The 21,931-nt window shown below is 39.0% G+C and overlaps 1 protein-coding gene across 6 annotated transcripts in view; it reads left to right on the top strand.

Annotated features, from left to right (window-relative positions):
• The first annotated feature begins 845 nt into the window (after window positions 1-845).
• rc3h2 (ring finger and CCCH-type domains 2) overlaps window positions 846-21,931 on the top strand; it is a 52,384-nt gene continuing 31,298 nt past the window's right edge. Inside the window, exons 1-7 of one of the 6 annotated variants that reach the window (XM_057818543.1) lie at window positions 846-1,329; window positions 8,885-9,189; window positions 11,601-11,718; window positions 12,000-12,233; window positions 13,602-13,777; window positions 18,436-18,636; window positions 20,321-20,453. In XM_057818543.1, the coding sequence (XP_057674526.1) occupies window positions 8,959-9,189; window positions 11,601-11,718; window positions 12,000-12,233; window positions 13,602-13,777; window positions 18,436-18,636; window positions 20,321-20,453 (1,093 nt within the window). In that variant the 5' untranslated portion in view covers window positions 846-1,329; window positions 8,885-8,958. The other 5 variants (XM_057818541.1, XM_057818542.1, XM_057818540.1 and 2 more) reach the window with 5 other exon arrangements.

Raw genomic sequence — 21,931 nt, 5'->3', positions numbered from 1 at the left:
AGTTTTGAATGAAAATCAGTTTTTGTATGTGTTATAGAAATAATTGTGCTAAAACAGTTTTCTTTGCATTTCAGTAGTTTAAGAGGTTTGAACCCCCCAAATGACAGAAAAAAATTAATGAATGAATGAAATTTCTGGCTCCGTGGCGACCTTCACGTCGGAGAGTTCCGGCAAGAAATTCTACCCACTTTCCCCCCTGGCTAGAACCAACACAATTTCGCTCAGCCAATACAGCCTACTATTACTAAATGAAGATTCAAGCTCGGCCCCCTATGGAAAGGCGTCGCGCAAAGAATTACGAAATGTCATGTCAATAGTAATGAAGTCTATGGGACCCCAATCATTTTCCCGTGTATGCTAACGGATGGAAGTGTAACAATCCATTCCAATCCCCTATCTAATCCATTTTTCATTCCAATCAATCTTTATTTCTTAAGGTTACTTAACCTTATTTTTAATATGTTTTTGAGTTTTACACGTATCTGTGTAACCGGTCGTTTTCATCTCTGCGTTGTGTAAAATGATGGAGGGAGTCCAGACTGTTGTGTGATGAGCTTTTATTTGCCCTGATAACAGTCACGAAAACACACGATCCTCCCGTCAAATTTGGAATTAATAATGTGTATTTATTATTATTAAAGAACATGTGAAAAGGAGAAATCAAGTTTTTTTCCCCCTCAGAATTATAATCATTTTCAGACAATTCAACTATATTGACAACTAACATTTGCACTGCAGTGATAAAAGTAGCACTTTAAATGGAATTCATCAACCTTTAATTGTACTCTTCTGTCAATCCCTGCCGAAATGTTATTTCAACGAGCTCAAAGAGTTAACAGGCAACTGAAGAAGATACATGGGTGAACTTGTATTGGCGAATTTCACATAACTGTGACTGTACGTATCAAGAAATATGCACGTCCTGTTCCTTTAAAAGCAACCAGCCCACGCCTCCAAAAAGCGGCTTGTTCCGGCTTGCATCCTTTTTTATGTTCAGCACATCCAAGTTAGTGCCCAGGAGCTCCTCTGTGGCTCGAGGACTCGTGACGTTGATCTATCAGCGGCTAGACAGCGCCTCGGGCGTGCGCCTTGCGAGGCCGCCTGCATGCGATGCGCCGTTGCTGGATGAGGAGACCATCAGCGGCGCAGTGACACGCACCATCCGCCCCTCAGAAGGGAAGCTCCGCCGTCCTGAGGGGAGTCAGTGGACCACCTGACCCAAGGTGTTGTTCTCCACTTCAAAAAGCAGACTCCAATCCCCCTTCTGATTATTTTTGATTCCTTGATGGAGAAACGTGAGCGCGTTTGGGCTGCGGAGGTGCGCATGAGGTAAGCGACTTATGGAGATTTGCACCCATCCGCCCACCCCTCTTCTCTTCAACTTGACTTGCCCTCAACTTGTTTTGATTGCGCTGATTGTTTGGTGTGAAATGAGTTGGCTACCAGCTCGGCACTAAAGGGCTGCAACTGGTGCTGAAGGGAGAAAGAGGAGGAGGAGGATGCGGAGGAGGAGGCAGCTGTTGCGTGGATGTTGTTTGCTTTCATCAGCTCATCGAAACACGATTTCCCAACTTTTTCCATCACATCAACCTTAGAAATAGGAGACATTTATCCATCCATTTTCTATAGCGTCTGTCCTTATCAAATTTGCAGGGTACAAATAATATATGGCGGAAAAGACTCAGGTGACTTGAAGTTCCGCTCTGAGACCCCCAATTTGGCCAAATTTGAAAATTGTCCTATATGCATGTGTGATACATCAGTGAAAAGCTTAAAATCTCAATTTTCTGGGGGAAGAACATTTTTGAACAGGAGAGCATTTAATAATAATAATTAAACAGCAAAACCATAAGCGGGGCCGAAAAGTGTCATTGCACGTAATTGACTATATATATATATATATATATATATATATATATATATATATATATATATATATATAAGTTGTAAAGCAATAAAACTGCAACAAAAATGAATGAAATGAACAAAAAAACATTTTGATAATATGTCGAAATTATTTTTCGAGCACCTTAGTCATTTGCTTTGCATATAATTTAATATAACAAGAGAGCATTTAAAAATAATAATAATAATAGTAATTAAACAGCAAAACCATAAGCGGATTTTAAGGGGGGGCGAAAAGTGTCATTGCATGTAATTGACTGTATATTTGTAAAGCAATAAAACTGCAACAAAAATGAATGAAATGAACACAAAAAAACATTTTTATAATATGTCGAAATTAGTTTTCGAGCACCTTAGTCATTTGCTTTGCATATATATATATATATATATATATATTTATTTATATTAGAGGGGGAAAAAAATTAAATGATTTTTTTCTTTCTTTGATTGAATGTTTTGTTTTTTGTTTTTCTTTGATGGAAGCGCCTTTTTGGGGGAATGAATGATTTAGACACAAATGTCCTAATCATGATATGGCCCAAACATAAAAAGGATTGCTTTAATCAAAGAAAACTTTTTCAATGAAAAATTAAGTGTTTAAATGCAAAATTTTCAATCTGAAATATTTTTCGCATTCGCATTTTTTGTTTTGTTTTTTGAGTTTCAAATTTATTTTTGCATTCCAAATTTCCAACACATTTTTTTATTTGGATTGAAGCGACCTTTTTCTGGTAGAAAATATATATTTTGATTGAAGCAATTTTTTTTTTTCTTTTTTATTGAAGCAACTTTTTTTTAATTTGATTTTTCGTCTAATGGTTGTGCTACCAATTATCAGGCTGAGGGTGCGAATACTTTTGTCCGGCCCGTTTTTGGAGTTTTGTGTAAAATTATAAGAATTTTTTTTCATGCTCTTATGCGTTTTTTCATTGCAAGGAAAATAAATGAAGATATTACTACTAAATCATTTGTAATTGCTATTATTTTCTGGAAGAAATTGAGCAATATCTGACAGAATTGCAGTGTTGCCAATACATTTGGCCAGCAGTGTATGTTAGCATTAAGCTAATAGTGTCCCCAAACTGAGCACTCTTGAAAAACACGGTTCAACCACAAAAATCTTCAAGAAAAATACAGCATGTTTGAAATGTGACTACTGTATAATAACTAATATTTTGTATCCTGTTGGAGCGTTTAACAAGCATCATCACGTCTTTCAGTTAAATGTTAACTTTCTCTTCACCGTTTACTGGTTGCACATTGTTGTACTCAAACAAGTACCTGCCTAACCCTTTCCCACACAAAACAAAGTTACTGTCTTAATGACATGAATAGTTTTTTTTCTTCTGGTTTTACTGGTCTGCCGTAGATTCCTTTTGTTCTACTTTATGGTGTACTTCATCATCTTTTTATGGTTTTATGCATTCGCTCACAGACACGTGCATCAACATGTACAAAAACACACAGGCATACACAAAACGCTCTAGTGTTGAGGTTGTTGAGTCAGAAGTAAGTCTTCAAAATGGATTCACATAAAAGTTGAATGTACACTTTTTCTATTTTCTATAGGCTACAGTATTATAATTATTCATGGACTTCATAATGTGTTGACGGGTCAGATCGGTCATTCCTCGCATTCAAGTAGGGGGCCGCCCACATCAAGAGGAGCTATTCACAAACACGCACGCAGCGATCTAATGCCGGATTTCCGTTGAAAGCTGGACCGCATACACACAGGAAGGATTGTCTCAGAAGTGATTTGTTCCAGGATTCAAGGTAATTATTATATTTTTCGCACCATGCATGCATTTTGAAACGTCATGAAAAAAAATCAATGGGAGAAATTAGCCCCTACTGCATTGGCATCATAGTTCTCAATATTTACGTAAAATAAATGCCTTTAACCGCCAGCTCCATTCACTAACAGACTAGCATTGTACTTCGACATATTTATGTAAAATAAACGCTACCTGCACGTTTTTTTTTTGTTTTTTTTGCTTTTAACCAAGAATCCAGACTGTTTTACATCCATATCTATGAAGAATTCGGGGATTTAAGCATTTATTTACAAGAATTTTCACCGGAAAAGCTCTGTTTGCATCAGGCGGCCGCTAGCTACAGTACATTTACTAACAGACTACCATTGTCCTTCGACATATTTACGTGAAATAAACGCTACCTGCACTTTTATTTTTTTTGCATGTAACCAAGAATTGAACTGTTTTGCACCCACACCCATAAAGAATTTGCGAATTTGAGCATTTATTCAAAAGAATCTGTTTACAACAGGCGGCAGCTAGCTACATACACTAATAGACCTGCATTGTACTTCGACATATTTAGGCCTACGTAAAATAAATGCTAACTGCACTTTGTTTTTGTTTTTTTGCTTGTAACCAAGAATGGAGACTGTTTTACATCCATATTTATGAAAAATTCTGGGATTTAAGCATTTATTCACAATGATTATTACTGGAAAAGCTCTGTTTACATCAGGCGGCTGCCAGCTACATTCACTAACAGACTAGCACTGTACTTCGACATATTTACGTGAAATAAACGCTAACTGCACGGTTTCTTCGCTTTTAACCAAGATTCGAGCCTGTTCTACGTCCTTATCTATAAAGAACTTGGGGATTTAAGCATTTATTCAAAAGAATTTTCACCAGAAAAGCTCTGTTGACATCAGGCGGCCGCCAGCTACATTCACTAACAGACTAGCATTGTACTTCGACATATTTACAAAAAATAAAGTCTAAATGCAGTTTTTTTGCTTTTAACCAAGAATTGAGACTGTTTAACATCCATATCTATAAAGAATTTGGGGATTGAAGCATTTATTCACAAGAATTTTCAACGAAAAAAGCTCTTTGTCTTTGATTACGCTCGGTCAGCTTTGACAGCCTCACCAATAATGCAGGCCCCTTATTTGTCGGCCCCGCACCCTGTGTCCTGTCAATACATTATAAAGTCTATGTATTTGTATGTATTATGAATTCTACCCAAAATCCTAACTGAACTTGTTATATACGTATTAGTATTCTGTGTGTGGTTAAAAAAGTAAGAGGCAAATCTCAAGAAGTACAGTAATACATATTTGATAAATAATAGCTATTACAGATACCTGAAAAAAACTAGTGAAGTATAGAAAATAAGCACTTGTACATTGTACATGTGAACATTATAGGGAAGTGTGTAAGATTAGGCACAAAGCAGGATATAACAGTTGTTCAAAGCAGGAACAGGTGGTTTGTAGTGTCATGTTCTCTACCAGTGGCTTTGCTTCACCACTCCCCCTCTCAACCGTTCTCCTCCTTAAACGCATACTGGGGTCTGAGTCTGTATGTGTCAAAAGAACATGATCGAACTCCTACTTGGACGGAGTGTTTTTGAGGGGAAGGTTATGGCGGTTAAATTTGGGTGTCTTGCGCAAGGAAACATGAGGCGCCAAAGTGGCTCCAGGCTGTCCCGGTGTAGTGGCGTCCCACCGCGTCGTCAAAGGTAAATAAATCACTGCTGTCATAAAATAATAACCTCCAAAAATATGAAACTTTTGATGAATTGTGATATTTACAAACAGATTTGAGATTTTTTTCAGGAAAAGACTTATTATTTTAAAAGGGTGACGATATAGAATATAAAAAATGGGTATACATGATTTTGATTGCTGTTAAATACTTGATTTTAGATGTCATTTGTTCAGACAGATCAAGTTTTGGTTGTTTTTTTGTTAATCATAGTACTGTCACCATGGGGGGAAAAATCTTACGTAAAACAGCAGATGAAAGCTATCAACTCTTTTAAGTGCTTTCAAAGCTTGATAACATGTAACATGCAATATTGTATTCCTCACCATATGCTGCTCATGTGCTTTCAGTTTACAATGACACACTATAACTATAATTGTACTATACTCTGTAACTAAGTAGAAATGCAGATACTTACTTTTGTAAAAAAAAAAAAAAAAAACGGATTCAATTGGTTAACCCGTTTAAATAACTTTGCACAGCAACAAAACAACTTAAATTACTGCTCAAGTATTTCCCCTTTATAAACTTGCGTAAAATATAAACTAGAGCTGTCAAACGATTAAAATTTTTAATTGCGTTAATTACAGCTTAAAAATTAATTAATCATAATTAATCACAATTAATCGCAATTCAAACCATCTATAAAATATGCCATATTTTTCTGTAAATTATTGTTGGAATAGAAAGATAAAACACAAGACGGATATATACATTCAACATATGGTACATAAGGACTATTTGTTGATTATAACAATAAATCAACAAGATGGCATTAACATTCTGTTAAAGCGATCCATGGATAGAAAGACTTGTAGTTCTTAAAAGAAAAATGTTAGTACAAGTAAGAGAAATTTTATATTAAAACCCCTCTTAATGTTTTCGTTTTAATAAAATTTGTAAAATTTTCAGTCAAAAAATAAACTAGTAGCCCGCCATTGTTGATGTCAATAATTACTTACACAATGCTCATGGATGCTGAAGCCTATAAACTCAGTCACACCCAAGCGCCAGCAGAGGGCGGCAAAACTCCATAAAACACAACAAGTGAGCGATTCACTATGTACTGTCATTTAAATCTCTCTGAGCGGGGCATCTGCGTTAATTGCGTCAAATATTTTAACGTGATTAATTTAAAAAATGAATTAACGCCCGTTAACGCGATAATTTTGACAGCCCTAATATAAATATAAAATATCACTTTGCATCTCTTTGTTACAATAATTGAAACAAAATTGAATAAAGATCAGCATGAGCACTTAAACTACTTTGTGAACGCTGGTGGTTTTTAGATAGACACTAGACATAATGAAGTTGGAGCCAGCAACATCGTAAAGTTCTCTTAAAAAAGGCTGCCTATGAGGAACATCTTGTTCCATGGTTTGTGTTTTAACCATGTTGCAACTGTACCTGTTTTTCTGCATTTGAAGTCCTCAACATCAGCCCCTTTGTGTCACTATATGTCTTTGCGGAGGTTGAACAGCTATACAAAATGAACAATGTCTGATTTTACCTACAGAAAGTAAAATTCTATATCATGGAAAAATAAAATTTATAAGGTTGAAGTCAATTCAACTCACTTGACTATAAGCAGCTTTTTGACATGCAATCAAATATTCTTTAAAAAAAAAAAAAAAAGGACACTTAAAGCGGGGGGTTGCAGGGGTGGGCAGTTCCCACCCACAGACACGCTCTGCCCACCCAAAGAAAACTGGATGTAGTACTAATGGCAGTCTGGGCACCGCGTATGGTATCCCATTCATATACCGTAATTTCTGGACTATAAGGCGCACCTGACTATAAGCCGCCAGCAACCAAATTTGACATGAAAACGGCATTTGTTCATAGATAAGCCACACTTGATTATAAACCGCAGTTGTCCTCATTGTCTTATGAGATATTTACACCAAAAGATATTAACTGGTAACACTTCATTTGACAATGGCATCATAAGACTGTCATGAAACCAAATGAACCACCATTAAGCTTTGAACCAATTTGGTGCAAAGCCTTATTGTTTTAAAAATCTTCATTTGGCCATCACTGCTCCCTTGGGGGAGACAGTCAACCTCTGCTGCCACCTGCTGTCAACACTGTTGTCATCCAACATTCCTCCTAGCATGCATTGCGGCGCTACAGATGTAAAAACAATCAAAACTCATGTTCTGAGCTAATTATTTCTTCAGTTACTGTTCCAGTTGTTTCATTAATTGCTAGTCATGGTATTTGGTAACATTTTCTTGGATAGTGGTGTCATAATACTGTCATAATTACTACATGACACTGTCATAGGCATTATTGAATGCTTATAATAGATGTCGTTTAGTGTCATTCAGCAAATGATCTCACTTTTGAATGCACGTAAAAGATCTGAGCTGGACATAAATGGAGTTAGTGACATAATATGCAACATGACATTTTGACATCTGTCATAATAATTCAGTAATGCCCATGATAGTGTAATATCATAATTATAATTAATTATGACGTTCTTATGACAGTCTTATGATGCCGCTGTCAAACAAAGTGTTACCTATTAACCCAAATAAATCATCAAATAAACCCCACTGGACTATAAGAGAAATATAAAATTAGGGTAGTAGTGATGTGTTTTAGTTAGGGCTGTCAAAATTATTGCGTTAACGGGCGTTAATTATTTTTTTTAATTAAAAAAATTAAAAATTATTAAAATATTTGACGCAATTAACGCACATGCCACACTCAAACAGACTAAAATGACAGTAATTCAATTCAATTCAATTCAATTTTATTTGTATAGCCCTCAATCACAACAGAAGTCTCAAAGGGCTTTACAGAGGCAATATGATACATAATTAGAAATAAAGCAACAAAGATGAATAGATACAGTTCAAGTCCTGGGTATCCCCTATCCTTAAGACCCTCCATGCAGGCAAGGAAAAACTCCAAAAACTCCAGAGTCAATCGGGAGAAAAATGAGAGAGTAGAGTACAGTGTAATGTCCGCTTGTTACTTGTTTTTTGGTGTTTGGCGCCCTCTGCTGGTGTTTGGGTCCAACTGATTTTATGGGTTAGCACAATGAGTGAGCATGGTGTAATTATTGACATCAACAATGCACTCGACACTAAGCACTCATGTGCTGGTCGTAATGGGAAACGCAGTCTTCCTTAAGGCAAAACACTTCCGCTTTTGTCCACTGGCTTCGCTAAAATGGACCAAAACTGTGTTGCTGCAAATACTGTTTAAGTTTGATAAAAAAATATATATTAATTTCACACCATTACCATTTTTTTTTTACTTAAAAGTAAAGAGGACAAACACTATCAACATCAGTTGGTGTCTCTAAACAGAAATTCAGTCATATGACAGAAATGTAGTTGATTCTATTTTTTTGCAGGTTATTTCTTTGCATATCATGTGGGAGTGACCTTGTTCAACATAGGCACTAAAACCTGCATGTCTTGTCCCTCAAGCCTTTTCAGTCACTGGCCTGCGGCGGGTCGCTGAGATGTATTCCCCCTGAGCTTGCCGCTGCCTCGGAGCCGGAATGCCGGTTCAGGCGGCTCAGTGGACGGACTTCCTGTCCTGTCCCATCTGCTACAACCAGTTCAACAGCAGCGGTCAGCAGCCCGTCAGCCTGGGCTGCTCGCACACAGTGTGCCGCACGTGCCTGCACAAATTGCACCGCAAGGCCTGCCCATTTGACCAGACGCCCATCAGCACGGATATTGACTTACTGCCCGTTAACTGTGCCCTGCTGCAGCTAGTTGGAGCCCAGGTAAGTAAGACCACAGAAATTTGAAAGTTTGCCAACGTTGAATCAAAAACAAAAGTAAAATGGCCTTTCTTTTTGATTTTCCTATTTACTCTGTGAATTAAATCGTATATTTTACATGTTTACACACATTTTTGCACTTTTGGGTTACTATCTATGTACAAACTTGTCATTTGCACCATCACAGTGGTCAGCAACCCACGGCTCTAGAGCCGCATGCGGCTCTTGAGCGCTGCCCTAATGGCTCCCTGGAGCTTTTTCAAAGATGTTTGAAAATGGAAAAAGATGGGGGAGGGAAATATTTCTTTGTTTTCATATGGTTTCTGTAAGAGAACAAAAATGATTCTAATTCCTTAATATTGTATTGAAGTTAAACTTCAAGCGGCATCGTACAACAGAGTAGTCATGTGGTGCATCATTCTGCAGCGAAAATAAACATTTACCGTATTTTCCGCACTGTAAGGCCGATTGGAGTATAAGGTGCACCTTCAATGAATGGTCTATTTTAAAACCGTTTGCATGTATAGGACAGTTGTTGCAGTACAACCCTGAGCAAAAAGTATGAAATCACCAGTCTCGGATGAGCACTCACTCAGACATTTAATTATGTAGAACAAACTCAGACAGAAAGCTTGAAAAAATAATGTTCAAAAGTGCAACTCTTTAGCATTCAGAAACATTAAAAGAAATGAAGAAAAACATTCTGGTGATCAGAAAATGTTAATTTTATAGAGCAAGTGCAGGGAAATTTATATGGAATCACTCCACTCTGAGGAAAAAATATGGAATCATGAGAAACAAACAAAGAAATAACAATCAAAACACATCTCTAGTATTTAGTAGTACCAACTCTGACTTTTATGACAGCTTGCAGTCTCTGAGGCATGGAACTGATGAGTATTCTTCATCAATTTGGTGCCAGCTCTCTTTGATAGCAGTTGCCAGATCATCCTTGCAGGTCGGGACCATTTTTTTTTTCAATTTCCACCACAGGTTTTCAATAGGGTTGAGATCTGGGCTATTTTCAGGCCATGACATTGACTAGATGAGTCTTTCTCCAAGGAATGCTTTACCAGTTTTAGCTCTGTGACATGATACATTGTCATCTTGGAAAATGACAAACATTTTCAATTGAAGGCTGTCTAAAATTTCAATGTAAACTTGTGCATTTATTGAAGATTTAACCACAGCCATCTCCCCAGTGCCTTTGCCTGACATGCAGCCCCATATCATCAAGGACTGAGGACTTTGTAAATCTCACTGGAACAGTACCAAACAAAAGTTCCAGCGTCATCGCCTTGTCAAGATTCAAGAATCTGTATTGGACAAGGTAATCATGCTGGAACTTGTGTTTGGTGCTGTTCCAGTGAGATTTACAAAGATGACTGACTGAAGAAAACATCAAAATTCCCTCAGTCTTTGATGATATGGGGCTGCATGTCAGGCAAAGGCACTGGGGGGATGGCTGTGGTTAAATCTTCAATTTTTTTTCGCTTTTCAAAAACAAGTACAATTCATGGCAGTACACCGTGCACTATTAGATTTTTAAGACAAAAACTGCAGTTTGAGTGTCTGCATGCCATGATTGGTTGTGAACTACATACTCAGGGCCGGCCCAGGCCATTTGGGGGCCCTAAGCAAAATAATGCAAAGGGACCCATATTTTTGGCCCACCATTTCGTCACTGTGCACTGTGAAACCCATACATGCAATCCAACCCATACGTCCATATTTTTGTATATTAATCAGATTTTGTTGCACTGCATACTTCAAACTTCTCACCCCAAATGATTGTCAATACTTACCGTAGATAGCACCAAACCTTTTTTTAAAAGAGGAAAGAAGTTAAGGAAGAACTTTTATTTTTTTAAGCTTGTAATCAAGTATCAAAACTCACAAAAGTCAAATAAAGCAAACTGGAGTAAACAAAATAGAATATAAATTAAACAATCGCCAGATTGGGGGCCCCCTAGTGGTTAGGTGCCCTAAGCAGCTGCGTAGTCTGCGTATAGGCCCTGTACATACTGACTGTGATTCAATAATTTTCCAATAGTCTCAATAATAAATTATAACAAATAAAATAAAAAAGCGTTTTTATGAGTACAGCAACTATATAGTGGGTCACATTGGACCCTGCACAATTTTGTCATTAGAAAAAAAAAACAAACCTAAGGGTAAAGATCAATAAAATGAAACATATTAATTATTAACAGTAAGGTATTTTTTGTTAAACCTCATTGTCAGATAGCCTGCCCAGCTGTCATTTTGAATACAAAAAAATGGTGCATTCAGACCAAAATATTTGCTCACCAAATTCTAAATCCCAGCGATTGGCCGGAAACCAGCTAATCCACCGTTAATGAACATGTGCACTCCAGAAAGTGGTCGAGAATGATAAACAAATATGTCTTTAGGTTCCAGATGTTCAGCCTGTAAGCCTGGGCAGTGTGACAGATGTTGGACACTATGAGGCCTGCAAGGTGTGTGTGGAAGAACTGGCCCTCTTCTTAAAGCCGATTAGCGGCACTAAAGGTAAGAATACTGCTTCATCGAGTCTTAAATTTATGTATTATTAGGGCAGGTGGGGGGAAAAAAAATCATTTGATATAATTAGATGATAATATTAGGTCTAAAGTGTTTTGGGAAATTAGTTTTTTTCAGGAGGGCGGGGCACCATTTATTTGCATTTTTGTTTTCACTTTTTTTTTTTTCACCTCATGCTGTATTGTCATCACTGACTCTTTAAACTCCTGTACGGAGTGACACTTTACAATGTCTTCATAATGCCACCACACAGCTGCTTTTCCTTTCAGGTGTGGCGCCGTCAAGTCCGAGTGCGCTGAGTCGACCCATGCAGAGGAAGCTGGTGACGTTGGTCAACTGCCAGCTGGTGGAAGAAGAGGGTCGAGTACGGGCCGTGCGGGCGGGCCGGTCGCTGGGCGAGCGAACGGTCACTGAGCTTATCCTGCAGCACCAGAATCCCCAACAGCTGTCCGCAAACCTCTGGGCTGCAGTGAGGGCACGCGGGTGCCAATTCTTGGGTCCTGGTGAGGGTCCGTATATAGAACCCCTAGCAAAAAGTATGGAATCACCAGTCTCGGATGAGGACTCACTCAGACATTTTATCATGTAGAACAAACTTCAAAAAAAAAAAAAACATGAATTAGTGCAAAAGTGCAACTCTAGTATTCAGAAACACTAAAAGAAATGTATAAAAAACATTGTGGTGGTCAGTAAATGTTACTTTTATAGAGCAAATGCAGGGAAATATATATGGAATCACTCCGCTCTTGAGGAAAAAAATATGGAATCATGAGACACAAACAAAGAAATAACAATCAAAACACATCTCTAGTATTTAGTTGCACCACCTCTGGCTTTTATAACAGCTTACAGTCTCGGAGGCAAGGACATGATGAGTATTATTCATCAATTTGGTGCCAACTCTCTTTGATAGCAGTTGCCAGATCATCTTTGCAGGTCGGGACCATTTTTTTCCATTTCCACAACAGGTTTTCCATAGGGTTGAGATCTGGGCTATTTGCAGGCCATGACATTGACTGGACGAGTCTTTCTCCAAGGAATGCTTTTTAACAGTTTTAGCTCTGTGCCATGACGCATTGTAATATTGGAAAATGATTTCATTATCCCCAAAGATATTTTCAATTGAAGGGATAAGAGAGCTGTCTAAAATTTCAATGTAAACTTGTGCATTTATTGAAGATTTAACCAGTGCCTTTGCCTGACATGCAGCCCTGTATCATCAAGGACTGAGGGAATTTTGATGTTTCCTTCTGGCGGTCATCTTTGTAAATCTCACTGGAACAGCACCAAACAAAAGTTCCAGCATCATCACCTTGTCCAATGCAGATTCTTGACTCTTGATAAGGAAGGTGATCCTTCTACATGATAAAATGTCTGAGTGAGTGCTCGTCCAAGACTGGTAGTTTAATACTTGTTTGCTAGGGGTTGTACTGTATATACATATATATATATGTATTAAAGATCCTTATAACATAATTTAAATAAATGTTCAATCACACCATAGAATAAGGAAACACTATTGGCTTAATGCTAGCAAATAAGCAAAACTTCAAAGAAAGGTTAGTGGAAATAAGCATCAACATCATAAAACTGCAAAACTAATATTTTGTGGTATGATACATCACCCCCGAATACATGGGGTTTAATTGTAGTATTAATATTGATGACTACTGGTGAGCCTTTCGTAACCATGCTGATACCTGGTGTCCTGTGATGATTACTCGTAGGGCAGATTCTGACCGAGAAACCACTTTCTCATAATGATATCAGAATGAGTGTAAACGTCTGATGGCACCCACCGGGTACAATGAGTTGTGTGTCCTCCATACTTCATGTTGAAATTCCTCAAAGTAAATCATTCTCCGCTTCAGCCATGCAGGAGGACGCCTTGAAGCTGGTTCTCTTGGCACTGGAGGATGGTTCGGCCCTGTCCAGGAAGGTGCTGGTGTTGTTTGTCGTGCAGAAGTTGGAGGGGCGCTTCCCTCAGGCCTCCAAAACCAGCATAGGCCACGTAGTGCAGCTCCTCTACAGAGCCTCTTGCTTTAAGGTGCAGTTCAACTTTTTGAAAAATTTCCAAGGGCGAGCTATGCCAACATTTTTTTCTATTGCACAGATGAACTTTCAATTTTTTTTTTTTTATCTGTAAAACGGAAATATCTGGCAAACCAAAAGGGTACACTAATATGTTTGATAATGATAACACGCCCTTCATAACCTCGAAAGATCATAGCGCTTGGACCCCCTGTAGATGCAAAAGTCAAGTACAACTAACTAATACGCGGACCCCCTTGGAGATGCTCATGTATTTCTGTGCCCGTTATCCACCGATGCACATTGCTGGTAGGGCACAAACGCCAACTATTTCTGGTGACGTAACCGCAATCTATATTTACTCTCCGTCGCGCTGTCTTGCAGGACGGGAAAATTTAGCAGCAGAGCAAAGACATGACAGGGTGACGACATTCTTTCAAGCTGAACTCAGCAGATTCTTGTGATGAAGTCTAGTGATGATTACTCATAGGGCAGATTCTGAGAGAGGGAGACTCTTTTCATGATCTGAGTTTGAGTTGACCTATCTGAAGATTCATCACACTAATACTAGTAATCTATATTTCCATTTGTGTATCAACTAGTTACTGTGTTAGGGTTAGTTCTCCCTGTGTTTTTCCAAACACTGAGAGTATAGTCTGGGACCCAGCCCATTAACGGCCTCTTGAGCAAGTACAAAATCAATCGACAAATCAGATTCGTTTATTTGCGTGACGTGTTCTTAACGAGCAACGTCACTCTTCCGCGTCGTACGTTGTCTCCACAACAACACGGATGGCGAACAGGAGAGCCGAGAATTTGTTCCAATCCACGGTAAAATCAGTTTTAAATGACCCAAAACACATCGACACGAGTCATTGACAACAGTCTGTCTCACGCTAGCCATGTTGAATAAACTCCGCTCTCCTTGTATGTTTACTTCCGCGCGCAAGTCCCTCGTCCCGCCCGTCGCTGATTGGTCCACTCCGCTGTCTTTTTGCTGTGGCTTGCTCCGCCCTGGAAATTGTATCCGCTTAATGGTGGCCAGACTCCATAGCTGGAACAGCGGTGAGTCTGGAGTACCAGGCTAGCCTATGCAGCCAGCTAAAATCCCAAATGACGATGCTGGACGTCCGTATAATTTGCTTAATCAAGTTCGTCCTCGACACCAAACAGATTGGCATCAATGTAAATAAATGATAATTAGCTGCTATTACAGCAATGACACAAACGGTTAGCATGCATTCGCTAGCATTAGCACATTGTTCAAACAACCACACAACTGGTTCTCACAAGTGTCTGATCGCGGGTGGAGAAAACACAACATCAACAGAAAAGATGATACACACAGGCGTTGCCTCTGTAGAGATATTTTAAAAGCATAAACAATGAAAGCAGGCTTGCAGCCGTGTTTCTCTCTCCCTAACTCGCCCACTCACTCAGAGCTACGTAACTGTCCGTCTTCTTCTGGCGTGAGAGCTCTTCTTCACGTAAACAAGTGCGAGTGTGCCCCCACTTGGGCGTGAAAGCGCCACAAACTAAAAGCATGCATTTCAATATAAAAAAGTCAATAATACAACACACATTGCCAAAGGCACAACACAATCTTATTCAGATAACTATAGCCTAAAGAACATGCTAACAAGTTTACCAAACCATCAGTGTCACTCCAAAACACCAAATTAACATGTGAAAAGACACCATAATGTGTTAATAATTTCACACATAAGTCGTTCTTGAGTATAAGTCACACCCTCAGCCAAATTATGAAAAAAACTGCGAATTATAGTCTGAAAAATACGGTAATATGAATAATTTTATCTGTAGCTTAGTCACAATGTTTTCTAAAATGTGCGTCATCCAAGGACCACATGTATTTCATTGTTGTCAAGACCGAACATTAGGAATTGTTTAAGACAATATATTTTAGTTTTTTTTTTTTTAATGGACCCCACATTCACTTAACATAGGTGGTGGATGAAGTACTCACTTTTTTTTACTTACGTAAAAGTACAGATACAGGTGCAAAAAAATAACAAGTGTAAGTACAAGTATCTAAGAAAAAAATTGCTCAAGTTAAAATACAGAAGTATTTGCTTTAAAATTTATTAGTATTTTCTCCCGATGCAAAAATGTAATATACATGTACATACATGTATATATATGGCGGAAAACACTCAGGTGACTTGAAGTTCTGCTCTGAGACCCCAATTCGGCCAAATTTCAAAACTGTCCGATATGCGCGTGTGATACATCATTGGAAAGCTTCAAATTTTGAACAGGAGGGCATTTAAAAAAAAATAAAAATTAAACAGCAAAACCCTAACTGGAGATGAGAGCACACGAGGGCAGAATTAAAGACGCCACGATTTTAACGAGATATTATCGCGTATTTACCTTGTTTCTATGCAAAAACTCCATGTAGCATGTATCACCGAGTGTCAAGACACAGATGCGAATGGCCACAGCCGGATTTTGGGGGGATTTTATGGGTGAAATATGGTCATATAACAAGGGTCGTGATGCAGAAATCGCAGACATTAAGGAGTGGTTGAGATGTTCTTTTTCATATACAGTGGGGAGAACAAGTATTTGACACACTGCCAATGGGAAAACCCTTTGGCGGTGTATCAAATACTTGTTCTCCCCACTGTATATACCCTTTTAAACCCCCCCCCCAATTTTTCTTTTTTGGATTGATTATTTATCATCTACAATTTTGGGGAAAATGCAACACTAACGAAAAAAAATACAATTAAGCGATAGTTATGAGGTAGATATCCGAGACTTTTTTACAGACACTAATTTTTTCATTGTGACGTAATTTGTTTAAAAGTTTAAAATATGTGAGTGAATAATTTTTTAAAGTCTTTTTTTTTAAACTAAATATTAGACATCAATTAATGATTCTAAGCTAAAAATGACAGACATTTCGAATGATAAATACGATTACTTACCGTCTTTTTATGGCTAGGTTGAAACAAAAGCGGTTGTGCGACATCTGTAAACAGAGGTTTCCAGGGTAAAATGTACAAATTAAAAATAGTTCAGGGACTTAATGCGCCTTGAATCTGCTATGGCAGCATATAGACATATTGTTCTATCAAACACAACAGTTCTTTTGGGTTACAATACAGCAGTTTATTTTTAAGAGGGGTGCAAGAGCAGAAACTGCTTTTTCAGTCGTGTCTGTGTTTTCCGCCATATATATATATATATACAGGTAGACCCCGGGTTACGACGTACTCAACTTAATTAATTTCAATTTACAGTAACGACACTGGAGTCTCATCTGCCATTTTTCACTGTTGTTTTAAAAAAAAATATATATATATATATATTTTTCTTTGCTTTAATAATATGACGTGTTCTGGCCTCACTAAACGTGAATTTGTTCAGCCTTACAGATAGCAAACAAGGCAATTGTGCTTTTTAATGCTTTTTACTTCATTCACTTTGACAATTTGTAAAGCTGTAACACACAGATGTACACTTATGTTCATAACACACAGATGTACACTTATGTTAAAAAAATTGGTGTTCAAACAGCCATCTAGTCTGATCAATATGTAAATTTAGTAGATTAAATTTGCCGAACAAAAGTCCGCTAGCTTACAGTAAATGCTACGAATGCTAACGTATTTACAATTCCCTTAGCAAATCCCTCAGACGTAACTCCACAAACTGTAACTGTAAAATTTAATTACAAATGCATACACAAACATATATTAGCTGAAAGAACTTACAGCTTATGTGGGCAAAACCAGAGCGCAGCTATCCTTTATCCATGTCAAACGACTGAGTCTGCTCAGTCGTACAAGGCGACAGTCCAGCCAACGCTGCCGCCAGGGGGCAGTGTATCCGCTATCATTAAACAAAATACAATACTTTTGGACTTTTTTGGATAGTTACTTTGAGATTTATGGGTACTTAAAGGGTTAATTCCGATTTAGGCGGAAATTCAGGTTACTTCACCGGCATAGGAACGGAACTCGTTTGTAACCCGGGGACTACTATATATACATACATACAGAGATCTGAGTCAACATTTTAAAAAAGTCATTGACTGTTTAGTTTTATTTAAAACTTTGCAGAATGGCAAAAACAAGCAATAAAATTGACTGCAATGTAAACAAAAGCCTAAAAACTCAAAAATTTACCATTTAATGGCAGCTTGCACGCAACTGTCAGGTGGATACCGCCACCTACTGTCCAAGAGTGAAGTGTTTTTTATTGGTCAATAGTTAGCCTGCCTAATCTTGCTTGTACTCGCGTTGCTGCCTCTAGTGCTCAGTTACGGTATAGTTGCACGGGGCTTATCGATTGCACCGGAGGCATGAAAAGCAATCAATTCCCAATGAGAAAAAAAGAAAACAAGCAAAAGTAACGTGTAACACAGGTGACAATTTGAAAAGCAGTGGATTAAAAAATACAGATTCCTGCTGTAAAATGTAGTGAAGTAAAAAGTACCACTTCATATTTGTACTCAAGTTAAGTAGAGATACACAAAAAGGTACGTACGTAAGTACAGTAATGAAGTATTTTGACTTTGTTATATTCCACCACTGCTAAACATTCCGCATTCCTTCAAAACCAGGAAGCAAGTGCCATTGTAGAAATATTTGTGGTTAAACTAGGTCCAGAGTTAGTTATTTGTTCTCATGTTTCGTCATCCAGGTGACCAAGCGGGATGAAGACTCCTCTCTGATGCAGCTGAAGGAGGAGTTCCGCTCGTACGAGGCTCTCCGGAGAGAACACGACGCCCAGATCGTGCACATCGCCATGGAAGCCGGACTCCGTATCTCCCCCGAGCAGTGGTCCTCTTTGCTATATGGGGACCTGGTCCACAAGTCACACATGCAGTCCATCATTGACAAGGTTCTCTACTCAAGACCCACACTATAAAATAAACCTCCCATTCTTTCATCTAACACCATCTTACAACCACAGTGTCAGTTTGTTGAACTTTTACGTACTTTAAACTCTGTGAACTTGCAAGGCATTTTTCTTGAATCATTATTCCTATTTTTTCCACCAAGTCACCAATTTCTTGACATTGGGATCTGATATTGATTCTTTGGATAACGATACGATATTTGTCAATATTACCAAGTCTGTCCAGATTTTAACGATCAGTGACAATAAACTTAGGAGCACAATAAAATAAAAAGCAATTTTGGGCATTGTTGGCAATTGTTGCTTCAAGTTTTCAGACATTTAAACAAAAACCTTTCCTTTTTAACCAAATGGCATGTCTAAAAAATGACAGTGTTAATCAATATTTTGCATTTTGGTCGATTTCATTGGATCCTTGCTTCACCAGTTGATACAGTATTTCGATCTGGATTGAGTTATCATTACGCCTCTTGTATTTATCGTAATTTTCGCACTATAAGGTGCGCCTGACTGTAATGTGCAACCCATCAAACTTGACGCAGGAACGGCATTTGTTCATAGATAAGCCGCACTGGACTATTAGCTGCAGCTGTCCTCACTGTATCATGGGATATTTACACCAAAAGATATTAATACTTTATTTGACAGCAGCATCATATGAGTGTCATAAGACCAAATGAACCCTCATGAAGCTTTCAACCAATTGACTGCAAAGCTTCATTGCTTCAAGAAGCTTCATTTGGCCATCACTGCTCCCTCGGGGGAGACGGTCAACTTCTGCTGCCACCTGCTGTCAACACTGTTGTTGTCCAACATGCCTCCTAGAATGTGTTGCAGCACTACAGATGTAAATAACGATCAAAAATCATGTTCTGTGCTAATTATTTCTTCAGTTTCTGTTCCAATTGTTTCATTAATGGCTAGTTATGGTATTTGGTAACACTTTATTTGACAGTGGTGCAATAAGACTGTCATTAGAAAATCAAAATTATGACATGACACTGGCATGAGCATCATGAATACTTACGACAGATGTCATTTTGTGTTATTATCCCACTTTTGAATGGATGTAAACGATCCGAGCTGGACATAAGTGGAGTTAGTGATATAATTTGCCGGATGACACTTGATGACATCTGTCATAAGCATTCAGTAATACCCATGATAGTGTCATGTCATTACTATGACGGTCTTTTGACAGTCTTATGAAGCCACTGTCAAATAAAGTGTTACCTATTGACCCCAAAAAATCAACAAATAAGCCGCACTGGACTATGAGCTGCAGGATTCAAAATGAAGGAAAAAAGTAGAGGCTTACTTACAGTCCAAAAATGATGGTGAATGTTAACATTGAAACTGCATGTTACAGTGACTTAAAATAATGTTAAATATCATAATTTGATGAATAGTTATTCTATGCTGGTGTATTTTAATGTTGGCCATTATGGTGTTACAGTATTTGGAGAAGTAAGTATTTTTAAGGGTGGCTGAACTTATTGTAAAACCACTCGTTTAGAGTTTTCAGTTTCACTGTTGTGCTTGTTGATGTTGTTGCACTATATACATACAGTTATAAGTGGTTTGGAAAACCCTGCCATTGGGGCAAGTGCATTTTTCTATGAATATCATTGCTAAAAGACAGGAATGAGCATTTCTTCTCATGTAGCTGCAGTCTCCAGAGTCGTTTGCCAAGAGTGTCCAGGAGCTGACCATTGTCCTGCAGAGGACAGGAGACCCCGCCAACCTCACGAGCCTCAGAGCGGACCTCGAGCTACTGGCCAACATAGATCACAATACAGGTAAAGTGCGTCACTTGGTTTGAGTGGAATAGAAAATAAGATTTTTATCATTGACATGATGATGATTCCTTCAATCCCAACTATCTCTGACATCATCACCAATCCAAACCCACTACCTGTCACCTTGATCCGACCCTGCTCTCATCAAAACTTGTCTTCCCTCAATAGCCCCCCTCATCACTACTATCATTCACTCCTCACTCACATCCTGTATGGTTCCTCCATCTCTCGAAACTGCTTCCATCACACCCATTCTGAAAAAAAAACCAACCTGGATCCCACCAATTTCAATAACCTCCGCCCCATCTCCAACCTACCTTTCATTTCCAAAATTCTTGAAAAAACGGTGGCATCCCAACTCCAAAACCACCTAATTACCAATGACATTTACGAGCACTTTCAATCCGGTTTCCGCCCCCTCCATAGCACCGAAACAGGCTTACTTAGAATTACAAACGACTTCCTCGTAGCATCCGACTCCGGGTTATTATCAGTTCTTGTCCTCCTTCGACATCATTTCCCACACAGTCCTTCTCGACCGACTCTCCTCCATTGGTATCACCCACGCACCCCTTTCCTGGTTCACTTCCTACCTGTCCGACCGCACACAATTTGTCAAATTCGGCCCCCATTAATCCAAGTCCCTCCCTGTCTCCGCCGGCGTGCCCCAGGGTTCTGTCCTAGGGCCGCTCCTCTTTATCATTTACATTCTCCCCCTCGGTTCCATCTTCCGCAAACACAACATTCACTTCCACTGTTACGCAGCTCTACATCTCCTCAAAACCAACCGCCTCCCTCCCACCTTCCTCCCTCACCCTCTGCTTAGATGACATAAACTCCTGGTTCTCCTCTAACTTCCTCCTACTCAACAGCTCAAAAACAGAAGTCCTCCTAGTTGGAACCACCGCAATGCTCACTCATGTCCATAAGTTCTCTATCACCATCAACAATGTACCGATATCTCCTTCGTCTCAGGTTAAGAGTCTGGGTGTCATCCTCGACGGCACGCTCTCCTTCCGGTCACATATCAACAGCATCACCAGATCAGCCTATTTCCACCTTCGGAACATTTCTCGTCTCCTCCCTTCTCTCACCCGCCACACCGCTTCCACCCTGGTCTGTAATATAATAACCTCCCGGCTCAATTATTGCAAACTCACTGCTCTTCGGTCTCCCTAACAAGTCCCTCCAGAAACTGCAGCTCCTCCAGAACTCAGCAGCACGCCTCATCACTCGAACCCCCGCAACACACCACATCACCCCCATCCTCCGTCAACTTCACTGGCTTCCCGTCAAACAAAGAATCAATTACAAAATCCTCATCACTTTCAAAACACTCCATGGCCTAGCCCCTCCCTACCTTTTCAGTCTACTCCGTTGAAACATTCCAACTCGTCCACTTCGCCCTATCACTATTCTCCCCCTCTCTGTCCCCCGTGTCCGCCTCTCTACCTTTGGTTCCAGAGCTTTTAGTCACT

Source organism: Corythoichthys intestinalis, chromosome 17, assembly GCF_030265065.1.
Source record: "Corythoichthys intestinalis isolate RoL2023-P3 chromosome 17, ASM3026506v1, whole genome shotgun sequence".
NCBI classification, from domain to species: Eukaryota; Metazoa; Chordata; class Actinopteri; order Syngnathiformes; family Syngnathidae; genus Corythoichthys; species Corythoichthys intestinalis.
Note: the sequence above shows the minus strand (reverse complement) of the source record. Positions and strands in the feature narration are given on the sequence as shown.